The 23,058-nt window shown below is 43.7% G+C and overlaps 1 protein-coding gene across 3 annotated transcripts in view; it reads right to left on the bottom strand.

Moving 5' to 3' along the window:
* Positions 1-23,058, bottom strand: part of LOC133518104 (uncharacterized) — a 28,113-nt gene extending 5,055 nt beyond the window's left edge. For all 3 annotated transcript variants that reach the window (XM_061851686.1, XM_061851687.1, XM_061851688.1), the window contains exons 1-18: positions 22,894-23,058; positions 22,549-22,808; positions 20,223-20,326; positions 19,400-19,582; positions 18,170-18,334; positions 17,161-17,370; positions 16,338-16,555; positions 15,548-15,730; positions 15,025-15,353; positions 14,205-14,349; positions 12,949-13,107; positions 12,365-12,622; positions 11,367-11,591; positions 7,704-7,883; positions 6,676-6,808; positions 4,710-4,801; positions 4,018-4,154; positions 3,015-3,172 (exon numbers count right to left, since the gene is read on the bottom strand). In XM_061851686.1, the coding sequence (XP_061707670.1) occupies positions 3,015-3,172; positions 4,018-4,154; positions 4,710-4,801; positions 6,676-6,808; positions 7,704-7,883; positions 11,367-11,591; positions 12,365-12,622; positions 12,949-13,107; positions 14,205-14,349; positions 15,025-15,353; positions 15,548-15,730; positions 16,338-16,555; positions 17,161-17,370; positions 18,170-18,334; positions 19,400-19,582; positions 20,223-20,326; positions 22,549-22,808; positions 22,894-22,926 (3,172 nt within the window). In that variant the 5' untranslated portion in view covers positions 22,927-23,058. The remainder of the gene's footprint in view (positions 1-3,014; positions 3,173-4,017; positions 4,155-4,709; positions 4,802-6,675; positions 6,809-7,703; positions 7,884-11,366; positions 11,592-12,364; positions 12,623-12,948; positions 13,108-14,204; positions 14,350-15,024; positions 15,354-15,547; positions 15,731-16,337; positions 16,556-17,160; positions 17,371-18,169; positions 18,335-19,399; positions 19,583-20,222; positions 20,327-22,548; positions 22,809-22,893) is intronic.

The following is a 23,058-nucleotide window of genomic DNA, read 5'->3' as shown; positions in this document are numbered from 1 at the left end:
TCACCCACGCGGGTAGTGTAGGAGCACACGCAGTGCAGCTCGGCGGGCGCGTCCTCTAATGTACTCACCCACGCGGGTAGTGTAGGAGCACACGCAGTGCAGCTCGGCGGGCGCGTCCTCTAATGTACTCACCCACGCGGGTAGTGTAGGAGCACACGCAGTGCAGCTCGGCGGGCGCGTCCTCTAATGTACTCACCCACGCGGGTAGTGTAGGAGCACACGCAGTGCAGCTCGGCGGGCGCGTCCTCTAATGTACTCACCCACGCGGGTAGTGTAGGAACACACGCAGTGCAGCTCGGCGGGCGCGTCCTCTAATGTACTCACCCACGCGGGTAGTGTAGGAGCACACGCAGTGCAGCTCGGCGGGCGCGTCCTCTAATGTACTCACCCACGCGGGTAGTGTAGGAGCACACGCAGTGCAGCTCGGCGGGCGCGTCCTCTAATGTACTCACCCACGCGGGTAGTGTAGGAGCACACGCAGTGCAGCTCGGCGGGCGCGTCCTCTAATGTACTCACCCACGCGGGTAGTGTAGGAGCACACGCAGTGCAGCTCGGCGGGCGCGTCCTCTAATGTACTCACCCACGCGGGTAGTGTAGGAGCACACGCAGTGCAGCTCGGCGGGCGCGTCCTCTAATGTACTCACCCACGCGGGTAGTGTAGGAGCACACGCAGTGCAGCTCGGCGGGCGCGTCCTCTAATGTACTCACCCACGCGGGTAGTGTAGGAGAGCACACGCAGTGCAGCTCGGCGGGCGCGTCCTCTAATGTACTCACCCACGCGGGTAGTGTAGGAACACACGCAGTGCAGCTCGGCGGGCGCGTCCTCTAATGTACTCACCCACGCGGGTAGTGTAGGAGCACACGCAGTGCAGCTCGGCGGGTGCGTCCTCTAATGTACTCACCCACGCGGGTAGTGTAGGAGCACACGCAGTGCAGCTCGGCGGGCGCGTCCTCTAATGTACTCACCCACGCGGGTAGTGTAGGAGCACACGCAGTGCAGCTCGGCGGGCGCGTCCTCTAATGTACTCACCCACGCGGGTAGTGTAGGAGCACACGCAGTGCAGCTCGGCGGGCGCGTCCTCTAATGTACTCACCCACGCGGGTAGTGTAGGAGCACACGCAGTGCAGCTCGGCGGGCGCGTCCTCTAATGTACTCACCCACGCGGGTAGTGTAGGAGCACACGCAGTGCAGCTCGGCGGGCGCGTCCTCTAATGTACTCACCCACGCGGGTAGTGTAGGAGCACACGCAGTGCAGCTCGGCGGGCGCGTCCTCTAATGTACTCACCCACGCGGGTAGTGTAGGAGCACACGCAGTGCAGCTCGGCGGGCGCGTCCTCTAATGTACTCACCCACGCGGGTAGTGTAGGAGCACACGCAGTGCAGCTCGGCGGGCGCGTCCTCTAATGTACTCACCCACGCGGGTAGTGTAGGAGCACACGCAGTGCAGCTCGGCGGGCGCGTCCTCTAATGTACTCACCCACGCGGGTAGTGTAGGAGCACACGCAGTGCAGCTCGGCGGGCGCGTCCTCTAATGTACTCACCCACGCGGGTAGTGTAGGAGCACACGCAGTGCAGCTCGGCGGGCGCGTCCTCTAATGTACTCACCCACGCGGGTAGTGTAGGAGCACACGCAGTGCAGCTCGGCGGGCGCGTCCTCTAATGTACTCACCCACGCGGGTAGTGTAGGAGCACACGCAGTGCAGCTCGGCGGGCGCGTCCTCTAATGTACTCACCCACGCGGGTAGTGTAGGAGCACACGCAGTGCAGCTCGGCGGGCGCGTCCTCTAATGTACTCACCCACGCGGGTAGTGTAGGAGCACACGCAGTGCAGCTCGGCGGGCGCGTCCTCTAATGTACTCACCCACGCGGGTAGTGTAGGAGCACACGCAGTGCAGCTCGGCGGGCGCGTCCTCTAATGTACTCACCCACGCGGGTAGTGTAGGAGCACACGCAGTGCAGCTCGGCGGGCGCGTCCTCTAATGTACTCACCCACGCGGGTAGTGTAGGAGCACACGCAGTGCAGCTCGGCGGGCGCGTCCTCTAATGTACTCACCCACGCGGGTAGTGTAGGAGCACACGCAGTGCAGCTCGGCGGGCGCGTCCTCTAATGTACTCACCCACGCGGGTAGTGTAGGAGCACACGCAGTGCAGCTCGGCGGGCGCGTCCTCTAATGTACTCACCCACGCGGGTAGTGTAGGAGCACACGCAGTGCAGCTCGGCGGGCGCGTCCTCTAATGTACTCACCCACGCGGGTAGTGTAGGAGCACACGCAGTGCAGCTCGGCGGGCGCGTCCTCTAATGTACTCACCCACGCGGGTAGTGTAGGAGCACACGCAGTGCAGCTCGGCGGGCGCGTCCTCTAATGTACTCACCCACGCGGGTAGTGTAGGAGCACACGCAGTGCAGCTCGGCGGGCGCGTCCTCTAATGTACTCACCCACGCGGGTAGTGTAGGAGCACACGCAGTGCAGCTCGGCGGGCGCGTCCTCTAATGTACTCACCCACGCGGGTAGTGTAGGAGCACACGCAGTGCAGCTCGGCGGGCGCGTCCTCTAATGTACTCACCCACGCGGGTAGTGTAGGAGCACACGCAGTGCAGCTCGGCGGGCGCGTCCTCTAATGTACTCACCCACGCGGGTAGTGTAGGAGCACACGCAGTGCAGCTCGGCGGGCGCGTCCTCTAATGTACTCACCCACGCGGGTAGTGTAGGAGCACACGCAGTGCAGCTCGGCGGGCGCGTCCTCTAATGTACTCACCCACGCGGGTAGTGTAGGAGCACACGCAGTGCAGCTCGGCGGGCGCGTCCTCTAATGTACTCACCCACGCGGGTAGTGTAGGAGCACACGCAGTGCAGCTCGGCGGGCGCGTCCTCTAATGTACTCACCCACGCGGGTAGTGTAGGAGCACACGCAGTGCAGCTCGGCGGGCGCGTCCTCTAATGTACTCACCCACGCGGGTAGTGTAGGAGCACACGCAGTGCAGCTCGGCGGGCGCGTCCTCTAATGTACTCACCCACGCGGGTAGTGTAGGAGCACACGCAGTGCAGCTCGGCGGGCGCGTCGCGCGGCGCGTCCTCGAGGGAGTGCGCGCCGGCGCAGTACCCGCTGTGCCGCAGCATGGCGCGGTAGCACGACGACGAGTACGAGCACTTCGTGCAAGATGATGATCCACTGTAAAAAAAAAGTACCAATTAGTTGTATTAAAATCAAAATGGCGGTTAAATTAAAGTGGTCGCAAGCAATCATCAACTTGCGGTATGAAATGGCGGCGTATTGTACTCGCATATAAAGAGGCAACAGGAATAGTCAGTAGGCACGTCTACACTGGCTAATTTGTGCGCGAGGAAATTGCCTCGCGCGTATGCTCGCACTGTGTGGACCCGCCTGTTTCTCCATAGAAACATGCTCGACTGTTTCCTCCGTGGTTTTTGAAGTTAGAACAATTTTTTTTTTCAATACAGTTTATTATTGATAATGTCTGTGTCGGGCTGTTTTGCTTTTTTTAATATTTTTATTTCGTAAGGCGCTAGTGCACTTCAAATATTCGCGAAAACGGCCTAATTTGCTAGGCCGCAGAGAGTAGCATGGTATTCAAAACTGACATCAATTAGTCTAAAAAGCAAAACAGTCCGACACAGATAATTTTCTTACCATTGAGATCTCAAAATTTTGTTACATTTGGTTAAGTTTTGGAGGAGGAAACAGTCAAGTTCGAAACATAGTTTTTTGATATTTTTACGCAGGATTTTTCGCCTAACCTGGCGTTGTCCTTATCGCACTAGTTTTAGGAGCCGCTTCCGTGAGCGAGACGGATATATTCACTTCAAATATTGAAATCTCAGCTCCCGTATCCTCTTAATGCGAAGTAAGAAGTATAGATAGTAAGTTATGCAGACGTTAGCGAATATGTCAGCATGACACTGCTAAGGGAAGACTACTTACCATCTGTCGTGGTAAGACTACTTACGAAGCTGTGAAACCTTGTATATGAGAATAAAGCAAGGCTTAGTACTTACAGGAAATGCTTATCGCTGTCTAGAGCAGTGTCGCACTCTCGACAGATCATGCCGTCGGGAAGAACCAGAGTCACGTCCTCGTACGTGGCGCTCATGGTGTGGCTGGACGAGTCCTTTACAGGCGGTCGAGCCTTGGTCTAAAGAAAAAAACATTCGGTCATTGGTATGCAATTTAAATTTTAAATTTGCACACCGTCTTACCATATTGCTGAGAGATCGGTCGGTCATATAGGGACCGTGCGCGTTGGAGGGTCTGCCATCTTGTGGCCTGAATCGGAACCATAAACATGCTCATGTACACGTCACGTGTTTTCTTGTGCATAGTATGTTCTGCCATCTTGTGGGCTACATCGGAACAAAAAGCATCACATTTACGCCTCGCGCCAAAAATCTGATGGCTCCTGTGCTGCCTCCTACAGTTCATGCACGCTCCCTATATCGTAATGTACCGAAACTCGCAGTCCACGTGACATTTATACGGGCCTTTAATTATTGTGCACATTGACAGATTTTAGACGATTTTTTTTCCGCGAACGCTCTTGCTATGGAAAGCTCTCCCTGTCAAGGTTTTCTCAAGAAACTGTAGTGGTGGTTTGTAAAACGATGTATAACAGGTATTTAAAGAATTGCAACGAGAGTGATAAGATACGACGATAAAAATAAATATTTGGAGGTTTGTGTATGTGCTTTACCTTAGGCTTGTTAATGAGATGCTCTTCGGAGCAAAGGGGAATGGCATTTTCAACCGTGGTGTGGTCACGTACTTGGTGCTCCTTCAGCTGACCTGTAAAAACAACAGGATAACATTTAGGCATCAATAGGCCTAATAAGGCCTTCTATTATATGTAATCCTAACTCGATCAAAAAGGGCGCACTTTACCAATACATGATTGACTATGAAAATAATCAACCAGACAAATAAAGCCAAAATATTAAAAATACTCAAGAAACTCACTCAAAGTTTGCCAGCGAGCGATGGAGCGTCAGTGTTGGCCGAAACGTTAATGCAATTAAAAATTATTGTCCATTAACCATTATAAATTGAACCGTAACGGACGGCTACAGTTTACGGTTAATTGCAATTAACGTTCGGCCATCACTGTGGAGCGTAGTACATATTAGGTGTTCGTAGCGTAGAACTGATCGACTCAGAAACACAGAACTATGCTCCAAAATTAGAGTTGCTGCAGAATGCAAATGCAGATGTAAACGTCAAGAACGGCTAAGAACGCTAAAGCTCACTATTCCAGCCCAGTCCCACTACTGGGCTGGACATTAAAGCAAGAAATATTACTTTGCTAATCCGCGAGAAAATAACGTGTTAGTCAAACAGTGCTAACCCGTTATACTTACTTGCGTATTTTTACATGCTTTAATATTCCCACCCTCCCACCGGATTAGCAAAGTAATATTTCTTGCTTTAATTAGCATGGATTTCCGCAAAGTAACGCCTGATTCTATTAATTATTTGGGCTGGACATGTCTGCCGCCGCATGCACCCGGGAAGGATGGACCCACGGAACACCATAGATAGTGCCAGGCAGACCGAAAAGGACATGGCGAGACGACTTAAACGCATTCCATCCAAAATTACCATTGTGGATAACGCCAATGACAGGGTCGAATGCGGAAAACGACGGGAGGCCTTTGCCCAGCATTGGTACATCAAACCCCTTATATACAATCCGAATAAAAATATCACTAGCGCGATGTAGAAATCGCCGCTCCCTGTACAGCGCCATCTAGCGTGTATTGAGTAAACATCTTTGTGTGAAACTTGTGAAAGTACTCTACGGAAGTACGGACGCGAACATTTTGGTGGAATCTTTTCTCTGAGATATAATAGTACATTACGATACAAGTGCGAAAAATAGGAAATTCGAAACGAGTGGCGATAAATTAAAACACGACCGAAGGAAGTGTTTTAAATCGACACGAGTTGCGAATTACCTATTCGCACATGTATCGTACAACGTTTTACAGTACATGTGGCCCTTTAAATGTTCGACACAGTAACGTAATATGCTAATTTTCGCACTAGTGCGGTAAAGAAGCACCATATGTACTGTAAAGAAAGCTTTTCAGTCGAGTACCGTGTTTAGGCCACGAAGCTTGCTGAGTTGGGTACGATTGAAAAGATTGATTATATCACTATTGTATACAATACTGTTTCTACTATAAAACCTAAATAAACAAAATTTGGTAAGTAAGAGATAAAAAGGTAGTGCAAAAGCATCAACGCACAACTTATTAATTAAAATCTTTTGTTTTATCCTTTAGCGTCATGTGATTAATCGAATACAATACAGTTGACTAAAGCGTCGTAAGAAGTCATTATGGTCGTGTCTATGCGATTACAATTTGGCATACGAAGAAGATTCAACCATTAAACTTGACGAGTAGCCAAAATCAATATTGCATTTGTTTTAGTAGATTTTAAATTTGTGGGTGGCTAGGCTCAGCAGAGATCTCATAACTTTGTTGATCCAAGACAAGAGCCACTTCGCTTCCTTTTCGCAGGCCAGATTATATGGAATTTGTCTTCTTTTCGCAAAACCTCTGGCTTTGAAGATAAGTTGGGCGGATTTGAACGAAAAACTCTTTTTTTATGCCCTTCTAGACGTGAACAGTTGAATACTAGATAAATTGACGACTTACCGAGGTGTACAAACTTGAGCACGCAGCGGTTGCAGCGTATTTCCAGCTCTTTGTCGTGGTGCTGCTGCAGGTGGTCGAGGAACAAAAGGATGTTGGCAGTCAGCTCGTGCCCGTCAGCATACACTTGGATCACCTGCATAACCCAAATTTTGTAAGCCAAATAAACATACATAAATACATTATAAACCAAATAATCACGCCTATTTCCGGGAGGTTTAGGCAGAGACCGCTACGATCTTGACATACCTCTTTCGCTTCCTTCACTTTCGTATACAACAAGATAAAAGATAGAAATATAAAATTAGACTTAATCGCGAATATATAGGACCGATGCGATGAGACGGCACGCGTGGCGCCGCCGGGATCGCTAATTGAAAGTGCGTATAAGCCTTAAGAATCGATTAAAACCGGTTGCCTTTTAGAAGTTTTTCATTACACTTACTCGAAAAATATCTTATCTCATGCAGGTGTACTGAAGGACAAATGCCTATTTTGTTCCCGCGGGAGTTATGGATTGTGAACAAAAAACTCCCTAGGGAGTTATAGCTTTTTTGATAAATGAGTTTTACTTTTAAAATACTGACGATTATAATGGAATATTTTTGTTTATGTATAATATTAAATAATTTGATTAGGTAATTTAACAGCCGTTTAAAATAATTTTCAATCATGGCTGAATGCCGAATAGGTCTGTGCCCTCGATGCTAACCTGTCAAGAAATTACAAAATGGCGGACGAATGTATGATATGTCACCGTATTTAAGAATTATTTCGTTTAAAAATTAGTTTTTTCTTCGCAAGTGTGATGAAAAACATTGTGTGTAAGGGAACAAAATAGGTATTTGTCCTTCAGTACACCTGCATGAAATAATATTTTTTCGAGCAAGTGTGATGACATAGTACATTGTGCAACTCCGGGGGTAAGAATATTGCAAACTCGGGTCTTTAATTCCCTCGTATCCAAAGTTCCACTTACCCCCCTCGTTGCACTGTACTATTCCATGATTGTGCCGGTCGCGTCAACTGACCTTGAGACAGCGCGGGCACTGCACGGAGTGGTGGCGCGCGTGGCGGCGGCGGTAGTGGTCGGCCACGCGGCGCTGCGAGGAGGCGCGGTAGCCGCACGCGTCGCAGCCGTACGGCAGCTCCAGCGGCAGGTGCGTCTTCTGCATGTGCGTGCCCAGGGTTAGGACCGCTGCGAACCGGACCTGTGACAAATCAATCCAATTTTTAAGGTCCGACCGAGAATGCTTTTTTTGTCTCGGCCGAGACCGAGATTCAATTGGATTCTCGGCCGAGACCGAGACCGAGAATTTATAAAATAGAAAAAAAGACGAATTTTGTACTAAAAATGTTTTATATTTGAAATTCAACGATTTATCAGAAAAAAGTTATCATAATCAATTCGTAGCGCTATTAAATAGTATTTTTAGGGTTCCGTAGCCAAAATGGCAAAAATGTAACCCTTATAGTTTCGTCATGTCCTTATGTCTGTCGGTCTGTGCGTACGTCACGGCCATTTTACTCAAAAACTATACGATATATTTTATAACCTTTGGAACGTAGGTGTACATGTATTATGAAAGTCGCTTCTTAGTTTCGAAAAAAAAATTGTAAAATATATTTTCAAATATATACTTTAAAACTTTTAATGTAACTAAAAGTTTTAAAAAATCATGTGGCTCATCATTAGATAGGTATTTAAAAATACATAAAGGTTGCTAAAAACGTTTTCTTGATTAAGTAAATACTTTTGGAAATAATCGCCCCAAAAAATATTGTGTGATCCCCTCTAACTTTTGAACTGGGAGAGCAAAACCATTTAAAAATATCTAAATAATAAAGCTTAATAAGCAAATAATTATCAGGATAATTATTTTGAATATGGTCGGTTAAGACATTAAAGAGTTATAAAAAAACTGATCTTCTTATTAAAACGACGAAAGTGCCACTAACGGCTTTTTTGTATTGTATGAAGGTACGAAACCTTCCATTATACGTGGTCCGACACACACTTGGCCGGTTTTTTTCAGTATGGATGTGGACAATAACAATTATCAAAATAAAGAGTTCTATATCCTTTCTAGGGTCAAGCAGTACTTCACACCGGAGCAGCTTCTTCAGCTTTACATAGCTCAAGTCCGGTCGTGTATGGAGTATTGCAGTTACCTTTGGGATGGATCCGCCAAGTATCAGCTAGCCACCCTAGATTCCATAGACAAACGCGCTAGGAAGCTTATTGGGGATGCGAGATTGGTAGAGGCTAGACTGCAGAGCCTAGAACACCGTAGAAAGGTAGCCTGTTTATCGGTATTCTACAGGATACATTTCGGGGAGTGTGCGATGGGATTACATAATCTTATCCCCCCATCTCTGTTCTGCCACCGTGGGACTAGACGCGGACTTGCGTTTCACCCTTACGTCGTTACTTTACCACTGATTCGCACTAAGGAGTGGAATTCACTTCCTGCAAATCTATTCCCAGTCCACTATAACTTGGACCTTTTTAAATCGAGAGTGAATAGACATCTTTTAGGTAAGCATGTTCCATCCTAGACTACATCGGCACTTTCCATCAGGTGAGATTGTGGTCAAATGCTTACCTTTTCGGAATAAAAAAAATAAAAAATAAATAAAAAATATTGTAAACCAAAATATCCGCCACAGCTGTCGTTTTAGTACATACCTACTGCTTTGCGTTTTCCCGTTAACACAAATATATTTAGTATCAAAATATCCAGTGTCATCTTCTACTCACAACAAGTTAATGTAAGTTACATCCCGATAACAATATACACTTATTTATTCATCAATAATAATAACCACAAAACGAAAAGACCCAAATGAACTAGTCATTTCTTGCAACCGCGCCTATCCGATCCCAACACTTAGTATTTGATAAGTAATTGGCTTAAAATGTGGGTACGAAACCAATCAAAATCACAAAAAACGTCACACCAACCGGGTTATGCAACCAACGGGTGGCTAAGAAACAGGCGCTCGTGCGGGGAAAATTCAAATTCACCAATGATAACTCATTGCCTATTCTCGGTCTCGGCAAGAATCTCGGCCCATTTTGGCCGAGAGCCGAGACCGAGATCTCGACTCGATTTTTGGCCGAGAATGCCGAGACCGAGACCGAGACCGAGATCTCGGTCGAACCTTACCTACCAATTTTGTTTATTAAATAATTGAAACTGAGTGAAAGTGGCCGAGTCACATTTTCTACCCATATATATTTCCGTTCATATAATTCCGACCGAACATTCTCGTTTGGTGTCCCCAAAAATCAATGCCTGAACAAATTTGTTAAGAAAATCCTAGATGTGTTTCAAGTTCTGAATCTGCATTAAACCTCCTGCGTAAGTATTATCTTAGTCTTCATTAGTCTCGAACCGCGTCAGACAGTAAGAACACTGGGCTGTCGAGTCCAGGGCGGAGGCAGGCGCGGGTAAAGCGTGTAAGAAGAGATGCTGCAGAAGGGAGCTGTTGTGAACTAACCTCACAGATGAGGCAGGCATAAGTGAACAAGTCCCGTGTCTTGGTGTCGCTTGGGTGCTCCTGCTTAAAATGCGCCTTGAGGTTTTTTTTTTTTTTTTTTTTTTTTTTTTTTTTTTTTTTTTTTTTTTTTTTTTTTTTTTTTTTTTTTTTTTTAATAACGATAGGCAAGCGTTTGACCACGATCTCACCTGATGGTAAGTGATGATGCGATCTACGGTGGAGCACGCTTACCTATGAGATACCTATTTACCCTAGCCTTGAAGAGACCCAGATTGTACTCATGCGGAAACACAGACTCGGGCAGGGCATTCCACTCCTTGGCAGTTCGCATAAGAAATGTTGAAGCAAAACGCTTCGTGCGTATTTGTGGAATACCTACCATGAAGCGGTGCCGGAGTGCCAATTGTCTGGTAGTCCGATGGTGAAATGGGGACGGAGGAATAAGGTTGTGCAGTTCCTCGGCACACTCTCCGAAATGTATCCTGTAAAAGATCGTTAGGCTGGCAACCTTGCGACGATGCTCCAGACTTTGGAGTCGAGCATTCGTCAGATCGTCATCATTAATGATTCTCTTGGCTCTCCTCTCAACTGACTCGAGCGCCTCAAGCTGGTATTTTGCTGAACCATCCCACAGATGCGAACAGTATTCCACACACGATCGCACTTGTGCTAGGTAAAGGTCGAGCAGTTGCCTAGGTGTAAAATATTGCCTCACCTTGTTGAGGATGCCCAGCTTTTTTGCTGCTAACTGTGCTTTCGACTCGATGTGCGGGCCGAAGTTGAGTTTCGAAGTCAGCGAGATTCCGAGAAGCTCAAGATGGTCGGTTATCGGAAGGGATACATTTCGGAAAGTAGGAGTCAGATGGAATGGACCGCGAACCGCGTCAGACAGTAAGAACACTGGGCTGTCCAGTCCGGGGCGGAGGCAGGCGCAGGTATAGCGTGTAGAAGGAGATACTCCAGGAGGGAGCTGTTGTGAACTAACCTCACAGATGAGGCAGGCATTAAGTGAACAAGTCAGGTGTCTTGGTGTCGCTTCGGTGCTCATGCCATGATGCGCCTTGAGGTCTTCATAAGTCACAAACCGCATCAGACAGTAAAAACATTGGGCTGTCGAGTCCGGGGCGGAGGCAGGCGCAGGTATAGCGTGTAGAAGGAGATACTCCAGAAGGGAGCTGTTCTGAACTAACCTCACAGATGAGGCACGCATAAGTGAACAAGTCAGGCGTCTTGGTATCGCTTGGGTGCTCCTGCTTAAGATGCGCTTTGAGGTCTTCATCAGTCGCGAATCGCGTCAAACAGTAAGAACATTGGGCTGTCGAGTCCGGGGCAGAGGCAGGCGCGGGTATAGCGTGTAGGAAGAGATGCTCCATAAGGGAAATGTTGTTGGTGAACTCTATGTGGCACGTGGGGCACTGTGAATAGAAAAGAATTCGTTAAATCACGCTGGTCTGGTGTTACTTTAGCAAGGATAACCAGAACAGTACTTTAAAACACAAAAAGTGTTTAAATGTCAACCAAAACCAAAAATAAAATAAGATATACCTATGCAACACTGAAAGCTCTTAGAAATCATATAACAAAAAGAGGCATAATATTTTATGAATACACAACTCTTTATAAAATAAAATTAAGTTGTCATTTGTTGTTCAGGATTTTATTCCAAATTTGACCGACCGAAAAGGGTACTTATTGTCCGTTGTCAATAAGGCGCTATTTCAAAATTTAAATGAACCTTATCGACAACAGACAATGTGGTCCCTTTTATTGAAAACGTCACATTTATGTCCCATAAAAGAAGCAGTTCAATTAGTCGGCCAATCTTCTACTCAATTCGAGTCTTAACAACAAACTCACCTTAACAGCAATACAAACCTAGAAATCAAAACCCGAAGTATCACCGTTCCATCAACACAGTGTCCTCCGGTTTGATCGATGACCTAGGAACGCACGGCTTTTCCTCTGGAGCGGGGGGTAAATAAGAAACTCACCTCAACAGCAATAGAAACTTTTTGCACCGGCCCTTCCCCTCCATTCTGTCCGAAGTAATAACGCTCCAAGGACACAGTTTCCTCTGGTTTCATCTCCTTGATAGTCTTCAGCAGTATATTGGCCAGGTCATCGTCGACGTAGGAACGCACGGCTTTCCGTCTGGATTGGGGGGAGGGGGGGTAAATAAGAAACTCACCTCAACAGCAATAGAAACCTTCTGCACCGGCCCTTCCCCGCCAAACTGACCGAAGTAATACCGCTCCATGGACACGGTTTCCTCCGGTTTCATCTCCTTCTTGATAGCCTTCAGCGGTATATCGTCCAGGTCATCGTCGACGTAAGAACGCACGGCTTTGCGTCTAGAGCGGGGAGTTGGTTCTTCTTTTTCCTTCTCTTTCTCTTTTTTCTGGTCTCGTTCTTGCTTGATCTTCGTGCGGCGAAGGGCTAGGGGTACCTGAAAGAGTGAAAAGTGATAATGGAAAGAAGAATTAAAATGAATTACTAAATTCGGACCACAGGTTTAGGAATCATTGATGAACATACATTTAAAAAAAGCCACAACTGAATACAGAAACTTCTTCTGGGGAAGGCAGTTGGTTAAAAAATTAATTTTGAATAGGATTCTCTCGAGGTCCTTCTCAGTTGAAGGATGTTTTCCCCTGAGGAACAACATAATAATTGGAAGCTAAATCATTGGGCCATCAATGTAATGTGTATTGCGTATTTATCGTTGAACCCCGTCAAACGATGACGATGCTTACAGTATAACATGGAACTGACCTCTTCCTCGTCGTCGTCGGGCACGTACAGGGTCTTCTCCTTCTTCTTCTTGCGCGGCGGCGGCTCGGGCGTGGGCTCCTTCTTGCGGCGCCCGCGCTTGCCGCGTCCCGTCTCTTCAGCTGCAGATGTCGATGCTTCCGGCTCGGTGTTCTTTGATTTCTACGAGAACAAATACACCGTTTAGATTCAAAATCATAAGTTGTATTTGATTCGCCTCGAATCAGCTTCGGAACGGTCCATTAGGTCTAATTCACTAAATGTCCATTCCTTAACAGCCTATTCCCCGATTTTTCATTCTTCGAAGGTCTAATTCCCCGAATGTATGTTCCCTGAAAGTCTATTTTAAAATCTGTATTAAATCATTTCCTTCACAACTTAACTAGCGCCTGCGGGGCTCCTATTTCTGGGCGGTTTGCGCTTCGGGCATTTGAAACTACCTAACGAACCTAACCTACCTATTGATTTAGTGTGAAGTCCGTGAAAACTGCTGTTTAGAATTCCATTTGGGAAAACAAATTTAGGTCGTAACTCTGCCCTTTTAAGAATGGCAAAATTATACAATCATATCCCTGGCTCGGCGGGAGTTGACATATTCAACGATAGACCGGAACAGTTTAAAAGAAAGGTGATGAAATATGTTGGCTCACTGGATATCACAAATAATTCGCCACAGATTCACAGATGACTTAAAAATACTTAATAAAATATATATATAAAATATTTGTATATAAGTAGTTAATAATTGTTATCAACTATTTACCATCATCCTAGTTGTACGAATAGCATTAGTTAATGTAATGTACTGGTACTAATTAATTTAACCGTAAGATTACTGCATGTTCACTGGTAGAAGACACTTATATAAGATGTGGTTACCTATAATTAGATAAGCATCAGTCCTGATTGTCATATAGATTTAAGAGCATGTAAGATGTATTATCTGTTGGTAATCCTAAATAAATAAAATAAATAAATAAATAAAACATTACACTTTGGGGAAAAAAGTGTAGGTTAGGTTCGTTAGGTAGCTTTAGATGCCCGAAGGGCAAACCGCTCAGAAATAGGAGCCCTACGAAGCGGGGCTCCCGGCTAGCTAAGGTGCGAAGGAAATGTTTTATTACCTACAGATTTGACATTTGGGGAATTTGACCTTTGAAGAATGGACATTTAGGAATTTAGACCTAACGGACAGACTGGACATTTAGTGAATTAGACCTAATGGACCGCTCCTAGTCACAATACTAGGAAATGTATACCTTGCTGGGATATTTCCAGTTCTTGAAGGGGTTAGCTGCGATCTTGTTGAGGCGGACTGTAATAGCGTCCTTGGAGTCGAATTTGGTCTGTTCTGCGATATGAAGAACAATGTTGTCGAACGCTTGCCCGGGCGAGATTCCGAACCTGCAGATAAGAAAACGATAATAAGGGCAAAACCATAATTTTATATCATTCGTATTGGAAGTTTATTTTTCTGCATTACTTATCATTTATTTAAAATTAACTGTAAACTTCAATAATATTGGAAAGAAAAATCATGAAAAGTGGCATATTTTATATATCTGTTTAGCCATTAGCCCAATGGTTGACTGGTAGAGAATGCCTCAAGACGTTCAGTCCGCCATTTGTACTCTTTTTGTAAATTTGTGCAATAAAGTTTAAACAAACAAACATTAACTTTCTAGCGAAAGTTCTTATAAAACTGGAAAACCCCATTAATTAATTAATTAATTAATGTATAATTATTTTAATTTAGTCTTGCACTTTATTTTCAATCGAAGTTTCACCAGCATGGTCCCATTTTTATCGCTTGTCACTATGCCCGTCACTTTCGCACTTACATACTTGTTAGAACGTGACAGGCATGGTGACAAATGATAAAGAGCAGACCATCTTAGCCCTACAGCTCATCCAGAAAATATGAAACTTTTTTATACGACGATCTTCTTCACTGATTGTAATGATCCACTATTCGGATTTCGGACTTTGTTGTTGATTTTTGACCGACCACTTGGTTGGTTTGCTTGCTTGAGGCTCTGACGACAGTACCGCCTACTACTGTCAATTTTTTCGCTATACCTCTCCCTCCACACCAGCTCGTCCAGGAACTGCTGTATGATCTGCCTCGACAGCAGCGAGAGCGTGTTCTGGAACATCCTCGGCACGATCCTCCTCAAGTACTCCATGATGTTGGCGTTGCTGTTCCTGGCCGGGGTCTCCGTGTGAGAGGACGACTGGTGGACATTCTTAAAGCCCATGGACACTAGGGTGCCCTTGTCGACCGTGAGGTCGGTGAGAATGACGGAGGAGGGGTGGACCCAGGTGATGAGGGGTTCGAGGATTTTTTGGAAGCGCTTTTTGTAGTTTTTCTCGTGCTCAGCTAGAGGTTCCACGGCGCGGAGGCGGATCTGAAATATAAAGAGTGTAATATAATATTCTACTTATGGAAAGATCTTTAAAAGATCGATAACTAAACGACATGTCATTTTTTTTTAACAATTATATCCTGGATGCGAAAAGAATATAAACGTTAACGTTGGTGTCTTCGAATCGTTGACAATACGTATATGTGTACCTATAATAATTTTATGATTAGTCTCACCAGTTTGTCAGCAGGGTCCAGCACGCCCAGCACCTCCACTTTGACCTGCCGCTGGGTTCCGTCGTGGCTGGTGGTTCCGAGAGAGATGACGCCAACTTCGACCTTTTTTCCGGCGCCGCCGAGTAAGCTCATGTGTTGGTGAATGGCTGAAGTGCATACTGCTCGCAGCCAGGTGAATAGACCCTGGGAAAAATTAACATAGATATTAGAATCATAATATCAACCAAAACAAGTCCACAGGGATTACCCAGGGAGCTCCACAACGATCATCATTTCTATTTTTCTCTGTCCATTTGAACCTCTTCAGGCCTTTAGGCCGCTAAAGTTCTAGAAATACTGCCTTAATTATCATAAGTAGTGGAACGGTAGTACTGATCTCATCAAAGATTCCCTGCGATATTCAAAGGAACGTCAATCTGTCCTTAGGTTTTATTTGCTTAATTTTCCTTTATCATCAGCTGTTACAAATGCTAAAAAGCCCGTTATAAGATTTAAAAGACATCAGATCTTAGACCTTGCTACAGAAATTATCCACTTTGACCCACTGCACGACGTTCTGCCAGGCATTAGTCTGGCAGGCCTAGTGGTAGACCAGCTTCAGAAGAACGCTGGCTGGAAGGGAACGTGCGCCTTCGAAGAAGCACGAAGCGCGTCGGGCAGCATTCGGAGACCCAGATGTAGCCGCCCGGACAATGTGAACTCATTTCCCGTGTTGATTCATTATGAAGTGCTTTTCCTCTTTCACCCGTTTCTAGAAGTATCAAAAATGTTGCAAATAAAGACAATTTACCTTGACATAGAGATTGTCTACTTTGACCCACTGCACGACGTTCTGCACATTGGTCTGGCAAGCCCAGTGGTAGACCAGCTTGAGGAGCACGCTCGGAGGGAAAGTGGCGCCTTCAAAGATGGAACTGCAGAATACGGACACGAAGCGCGTCGGGCAGCATTCGGAGATCCAGACGTAGCCGCCGGAGAACGGGAACTTGGATACGTCGGAGTACATGCCTAGAAATTCATGGGCATGATTAAAGCTTTAAAGCAATTAGCGCGTTATTGTCATTCACGGATAGAACTGTTATCTGACTGATCTGGGGAAGCTCTACAGTACGTTAGTCATAGTAAACTATAAATACTATACGAGCATATACCATACAAAGAACAATATTTTTATATTAACAAATTGGTAAGTTTGATGATGATGAAGGCATCTTGTTATCCCTCATCAGGGACATAGGGTTTTCAGAAGGGATTTCCATTGTTCACGGTCCAGCGCGGCCTCCTCCAGCTCCGCCCAGCCGAGGCCAACTGATGCAGCCTGCTTTTCCACTGTGCGCCTCCAAGTGTTACCTACGGGGGCGACCTTGCCCCCTTTTTCCGGGAAATTACCAAGTCAGCCCTTACTTGGTAAGGTTGATAAAATATTCATTAAATATCCCAGGTTTTTGAATCTTTACTCCAGCGTCTGCAGTGAACAAAATGAGGGTTTACAGACCACTAATACTAGTAAATAAGGAGCGCCTACAAATGCTGCGTGCGGAAGAATTTCAGGCCTAGGCAGTTGTCCATTCGGCGACTAGAAATCGACTAGCTGTCCCTAGTCTGAAACTTACCGAGTTTGAGCTTGTTGCCTTGATGTATCACGCACCACTGCTCCGACCGCACCAGGCCCTGCTGGATGAGCCACTCAGTGAACTTCATGGGAGTGTGCATGAGCACAGACTTCACTTTGCTGTCGAGAGCCGAGCGGTCTGCGGGTGGCTGCGCGTCTTTAGCGCGGAGGTAGGGGCGCGCGACCACAACCAGCGATGGGAAGGTTTTGCCTAAGGAAAAAAGTTTATTCATTAAGTTTTGCTCTTAGATACATAACAAAACTAATTGAAATAGAAAGTGGGTTAGCTATTAGTGTTTTTCTCAGTAAATGTTGCTAGCCTAACGATAAGGTTGTGGGTTCTACTCGTAGTTGAATTTCTCAGAATTTATGGACAATACATAATATTCGTTGATTTATGGTCAAGAAAAACCTCGTGAGGAAGTCGGACGACTTTTAATAAGAATTTCTTAGAATTTAGCGCTTAGAAGTCGTAACAGACGGGTATACAGGACCGCGACCTTGGTCCGGCCAAAATATCTCTTTCTCGCTATCATTTATAGCTACGTCCTTAATGGACGTACAGCGGACCACAGTACAGACGATCAAACAGGCCTCGGACCGGACCAAGGTCGCGGTTCTGTACGCCTGTCTGTTACGGCTTTTAAATAGCAAAAAGCTGGGAATAAGCTAGGAAAATAATGATTTTAAATGAAATAGAGGATTCTTCTCTTTAGTTGCGTAGGGCCGAGATTAGACAAAGCGTAACCATATTTCTTGACGCCCTAATGCCGGGTCCACACTAACAGGAAACGTCGTTGATTATCGCCACACTGGTATTATCGCGGTAATCAACGGTGTTCCCTGTTAGTGTGGCCCCGGCATAAGATAAATGCATAATGCAAATACGGGTAAGTGTGCCTGGCCTTTACATTGGGGTCTGTTCATACATTTGCCACTAAACGCAAGTAGCACTAGCCAGATACCGGTATATATTATAAATGTAATTATAATAAATATTCAGATCTCACCTTGCAGCTTATTAAACGACACTTCCCTGGAGTCGGCCACATTCTTGTTTCCGTCGTCCTTGGTGAGGTCGACGATGGCCGTGGTCTTGGTGGCGCTGCCGGTGAGCAGCCCTCCGATGGCAGTGGCTTCGGATGGACGCACGTTGGTGACCACGCTGTGGACATCTAGTAGGGAAATATTATTATTAATATAGTTTCTATGGCCACTAATCTCACATTATCAATCTTAGTGATTCCATAACATTGTATTGTCATTAGAGTTACAAAGGTGTGTTTAGTCCCAAAAATAAATGAACCCCGCCGAGTTTCTTGCGTTGTATCTTCTTAGGACTGCATCTTTAATGTTTACAGGTTAGGAGAGCTTTTAATATTTATACCTAGATTTAAGAATAAGACCCGTGTTATTGCCTATTAAATTGGTATATTAGGTACACTAACATCATTCAAATCTTGTTTCAAAGAGGTCAAATCAACTGACTAACAGGCTTTGAGTTAAATAAAAACTCATATCATATTCTCTCATTGTTTCATATTCTTTCACCTCTTTTTCATTTTAGTGTAAAATTTCTCATTCCTTTTTAGAGTTAAATTATATTTATCGTATAAAATTATGTATGTATATACAGGGCGTCCCAAGACTATGGGACATCAAGGGAAAGTACCTTAAATATCGTAGATAGGATATTTTGCTGAAAGAAGACTTTATTTTATTTTTAAAAGTAAGTAATATTGCATTCAAAGAATTTCTAAAAAAAAATTGAAAATTGCTTACTTTTTCTGGGAATTAAACCGAATCTTGAAATTTTAATCAAAAATTTTACTCTCTTCATTTCTTTTGTGATATCATACTTCTGAGAAGACTTATTTTTTATGCATTCCTTCTATTGGCATCATAAAAATACAGGATTTTTTTTTCACATTTGAGTCGGTTCGATTTCCAGACAAAGTAACTTATTTTTTTTTAAATCTTTGAATGCAGTATTACTCAGTTTTGAAAATAAAATAAAGTCTCCTTTTAGCAAAATATCCTACATGACTTGACACTTGTACATGTTGCTGCATTTGTCACCCTCTTACAATTTCTCCTCTCATCTACTCAAAGGTAGCTTCGCCTTTGTACTTAACTTTTCCTATTTGTAATTTACTTTTATGACATGTTTTTGCACAATAAAGAGTTTACTACTACACATACAACTAAGAAAAGAAACAGATAATCATAATTATACTTACTGGACGGTGCAAGTGTCTTATCCTTGGTCTTAGTGCTATCCTTGTCTTTCTTATTCTCCTTGTCCTTGTCCTTTTCCTTTTCTTTTTCCTTATCCTTCTTTTTCTTCTTGTGGCGCGGCTCCGCATCTCTATCGGGAGATGGAGAGTAGTCACGGTCTTCTTCTTTATTCTTTTTGGGGCGACCTGATTTCCAGTACAATATATTAAAAGAAAGCTAAACTATAATCTTATTGAATGTCACTATTTATCAGGCATAAAAAAAAATGTCACACATTAATAACAAATCTAACATTTTGATAAAAACAAGCAAATATAAACCTTAGATAAAAACATGGTTTCTTTGGCAGTTTAAGTCATAACACTGCATAATTCTTAGTGTTCAAAAGTAAGTATAGTCAGGTCAGTGAAAAATTTTTTTTCCCAATAGATTCAAGATAATATCAAATCCTACAAAAATAACTTGGCACATAGTCTTGGTGTGCACCTATAAAATTTGTGTGATGTATTCTTCCATAACAATTTTTTTATCTCAACAAAATTTTTATAAATTGCCATTTAATGTTATGATACCTATATTGTAAAACACGTAGCCAGAATTCGTGGAGTAAACGACTACTGGGGTGGCGACCGTAGGGGGAGGAACGTCCTCAAAGTAGACCCCAGATGCGTTGGGACCACGACATCAAAAGGAGTGTGGGGAAGAAGTGGCTCCAGGTTGCAAGAACCGTGACGAGTGGCACAAAATGAAAGAGGCCTACACCCAAAGGGTAAAGAAGGGCTAAAGAGAGAGAGAGAGAGAGAGACCTATGTTATAAGGTATTACCTCTCTTTCCAGTCCTCGTTCCTTCTTTGGAGATGGACAGTGACCGAGATCTAGATCTGATGATCTCGGCACTTTGTCTCTCCAGATCCTTAAGTACTGGTTGCCTGGAAAATATTGATAGCTTAATTTGTGAAGTAACAATATAATTGCAAAATATATTCATATTCAAAAGCAAAGTTATTGATTGGCAGTTATAAATGTGTTATAAACAGTGATCGGTTTTTTGGATTCGACATGGGGTGAACGACCTCAATCATTATGTTAGTATGGATATGCCCCGGGAATCCGGGCTTTATGTTGTTAGAAAAGGCAAAAAAATACAATGTACACTTTGAAACATCTAAGTAGCTGATAGACGAGTACTTACTCACCGTTATTTTGTCTAAATCGAACAAATGAGCACAAGTGTTTATACTGACAGCTCATTTGCTGCCTCCAAAGCGACATATTTTGTACCGTTTGGATAAAAGTTCGGCGAGTAAGTACGTGTGTCTATCAGCTAATATATGGTTACTACGGGTTAATTGTTTAAATAAATGAATTCGTTATCAAAAAGTGAATTACACTTCTTTCAACTGAGAGGTAGTTTGAGAAAAACAATCTCCACAATGTCAAATGGTTTTATTGCTCACCAAAAATAATTAGAACTGAAATCCAGAGAAAATAATGAAATATCAATGTCAAGATTTTGAAGTATTTTTTCCATCATGACAGATATATAAGCTAATACTTTGTGGAGGTTTTAATATATTTTGCTTTAAATAAAATGTTGAGATTAGGAAAAGAATAGAAGTTTTTGTCTCCACTGGTTGCCATGTAAGAGTAAAAAATTCCTTAGAGATAATTTAAATTGTTTTATTTTTGTATGGTTTGTTCGGTATCGCGGGAAACTATCGTATCTATATTAACTTTTCTACTTGATATCCCGTGAGGGAGAATCCAAATAACCGATCACTGGTTATAAACCAATAAAATAAATTACACAATTAGATAACATTTGTGTGTGGTTTGGTATTGATTTTCAAGCATGTTTATGAAATCAGCTAAAATAAGTTTTTGGCAAAATCTTCATTTTTGGCACAAGCTTTTGTTGCTGACTGATCGAAACAATTCTGAAAACCCCCAACACAATTAGGTTGCATTGTTTCATCGCAAAGTTCCTGGGTGAATCAACTTTTTTTGTTTTGTTATCCTGTCCCGTTGTCCAAGGGACAACAGTGGCACAGTTTGTTTAAAGAGACGTTGTATGTCGTTCTATTAACATGCTTAGTAGGGGGCCCATTATGGACATTGGTTATAACGACCACAAAAACGCAAGTTTGATACATTTAAGTACCATAAAATCAGTATTTCAATGAACTTTTGTCCCCTGGACAACTAATCGTAACCATGGCAACGAGTGACGCTAAAAAGTTGATTCTCCCTCCTATATCTACCTCCTGTCTCCATCATCAGATTTGCTCGATGGTACCATAACATTGCATTGTCACCCGACTTACATATTTTAATATAATAATGATTTATTAATAAATAAATAAAAAAATAAAAAAAAATAAATATGTATGCAAATTTTCATCTCAATCGGAAATTGGGAAGTGGGTTAAATTTATCTTCCGAGATTTGACCCACACTATCTAACAAACAAACTTACATACTAACAGGGTAAGTTAAATAAAAGCTAGTAAAAATAACATAAGTATAGTTTAGATTACAAATTGTACACTTAAATAGTAACAAAAGAAGCGGGATTTTCATTTGTTGGTACCAATTGCTACTACAAGAAATTTACAAAATTCACAGTACCAAAACAACCAGAGCTACAGGTCCCTTATTCTCATTTGTCAGTATGGTTCTCATTGGAATCAAATTTTCCGGGAGCATAGCATAATCACCAACAATTAAAGCTAAAGTTGTATATTTAAAAAATCAGGACAATTTTTTTCTTAGTAAAAATGGAAAAGAGCTCATGATTATGAGTAGAAATAATATGAAAATTCACATTTTTACCATAAAACTTGGTGGTCCAGTCAACCAATTTGAATCCTAGGCCACTATAGAACCTTGTCGCTTTAACTACTCTATACATGACATGCATCACTCAATAAGCACTGTTGTAGAAGTCATTATGATATGGTTCTATAGTGGCCTAGAAATCAAATTGGTTGACCATACAACTTCAAACATAAATGCCCAAGTAGATTAATCTACAATACTTTATTTCTATACGAAAAACTGTCTGAATTAGACTAAGCGTTGTAGGATTTTGTTGATATTCCTCAGATTTAAGCGAGTCTTAGTAACACAAATTAGAATGAAATGTACTTACTTTCCAAGCAACTGGTATGCAGTAAACTGGTCGCCGTTGTACACAATCTGTCCACCGGTATCCTTCACCAGATCATCAATTTTGGTTTGAATGCTCTTGTACTCGTCGTCTGCATTCTTATAGGCATTCAGTTGACATTCAGAGAGCTCTTCCTCCCAACACTCCAGCTCTAACGTGGGGACATCAGGCCCAAAGTAAGTACGCTTGTACAGGTCAGCTTCAATTATCTCGGGCTGAGGCACAGGCACAGGACTCACCTCCTAAAACAAAAATGTTTGTTTACGACTTCACGCCGAAGGAGACTTGTCGGCTTTTAGGTAATAGGGATTCTGAAGAAACTTTTACCTCCGAATCCACCTTCATCTTTTTTAACTTCATCGCAAGGGTATCCGCCAGACACTATGCGGTAAACATTAGCGAAATATGCGCTGAAATTACGGGACACCTAAAATTTGTATTCATAGGCAGAACAACACAGCACAGACAGCGTCAGTCAAAGTCAAGTTAAAT

The sequence above is a fragment of the Cydia pomonella genome, chromosome 5, assembly GCF_033807575.1.
Source record: "Cydia pomonella isolate Wapato2018A chromosome 5, ilCydPomo1, whole genome shotgun sequence".
Taxonomy (NCBI): domain Eukaryota; kingdom Metazoa; phylum Arthropoda; class Insecta; order Lepidoptera; family Tortricidae; genus Cydia; species Cydia pomonella.
Note: the sequence above shows the minus strand (reverse complement) of the source record. Positions and strands in the feature narration are given on the sequence as shown.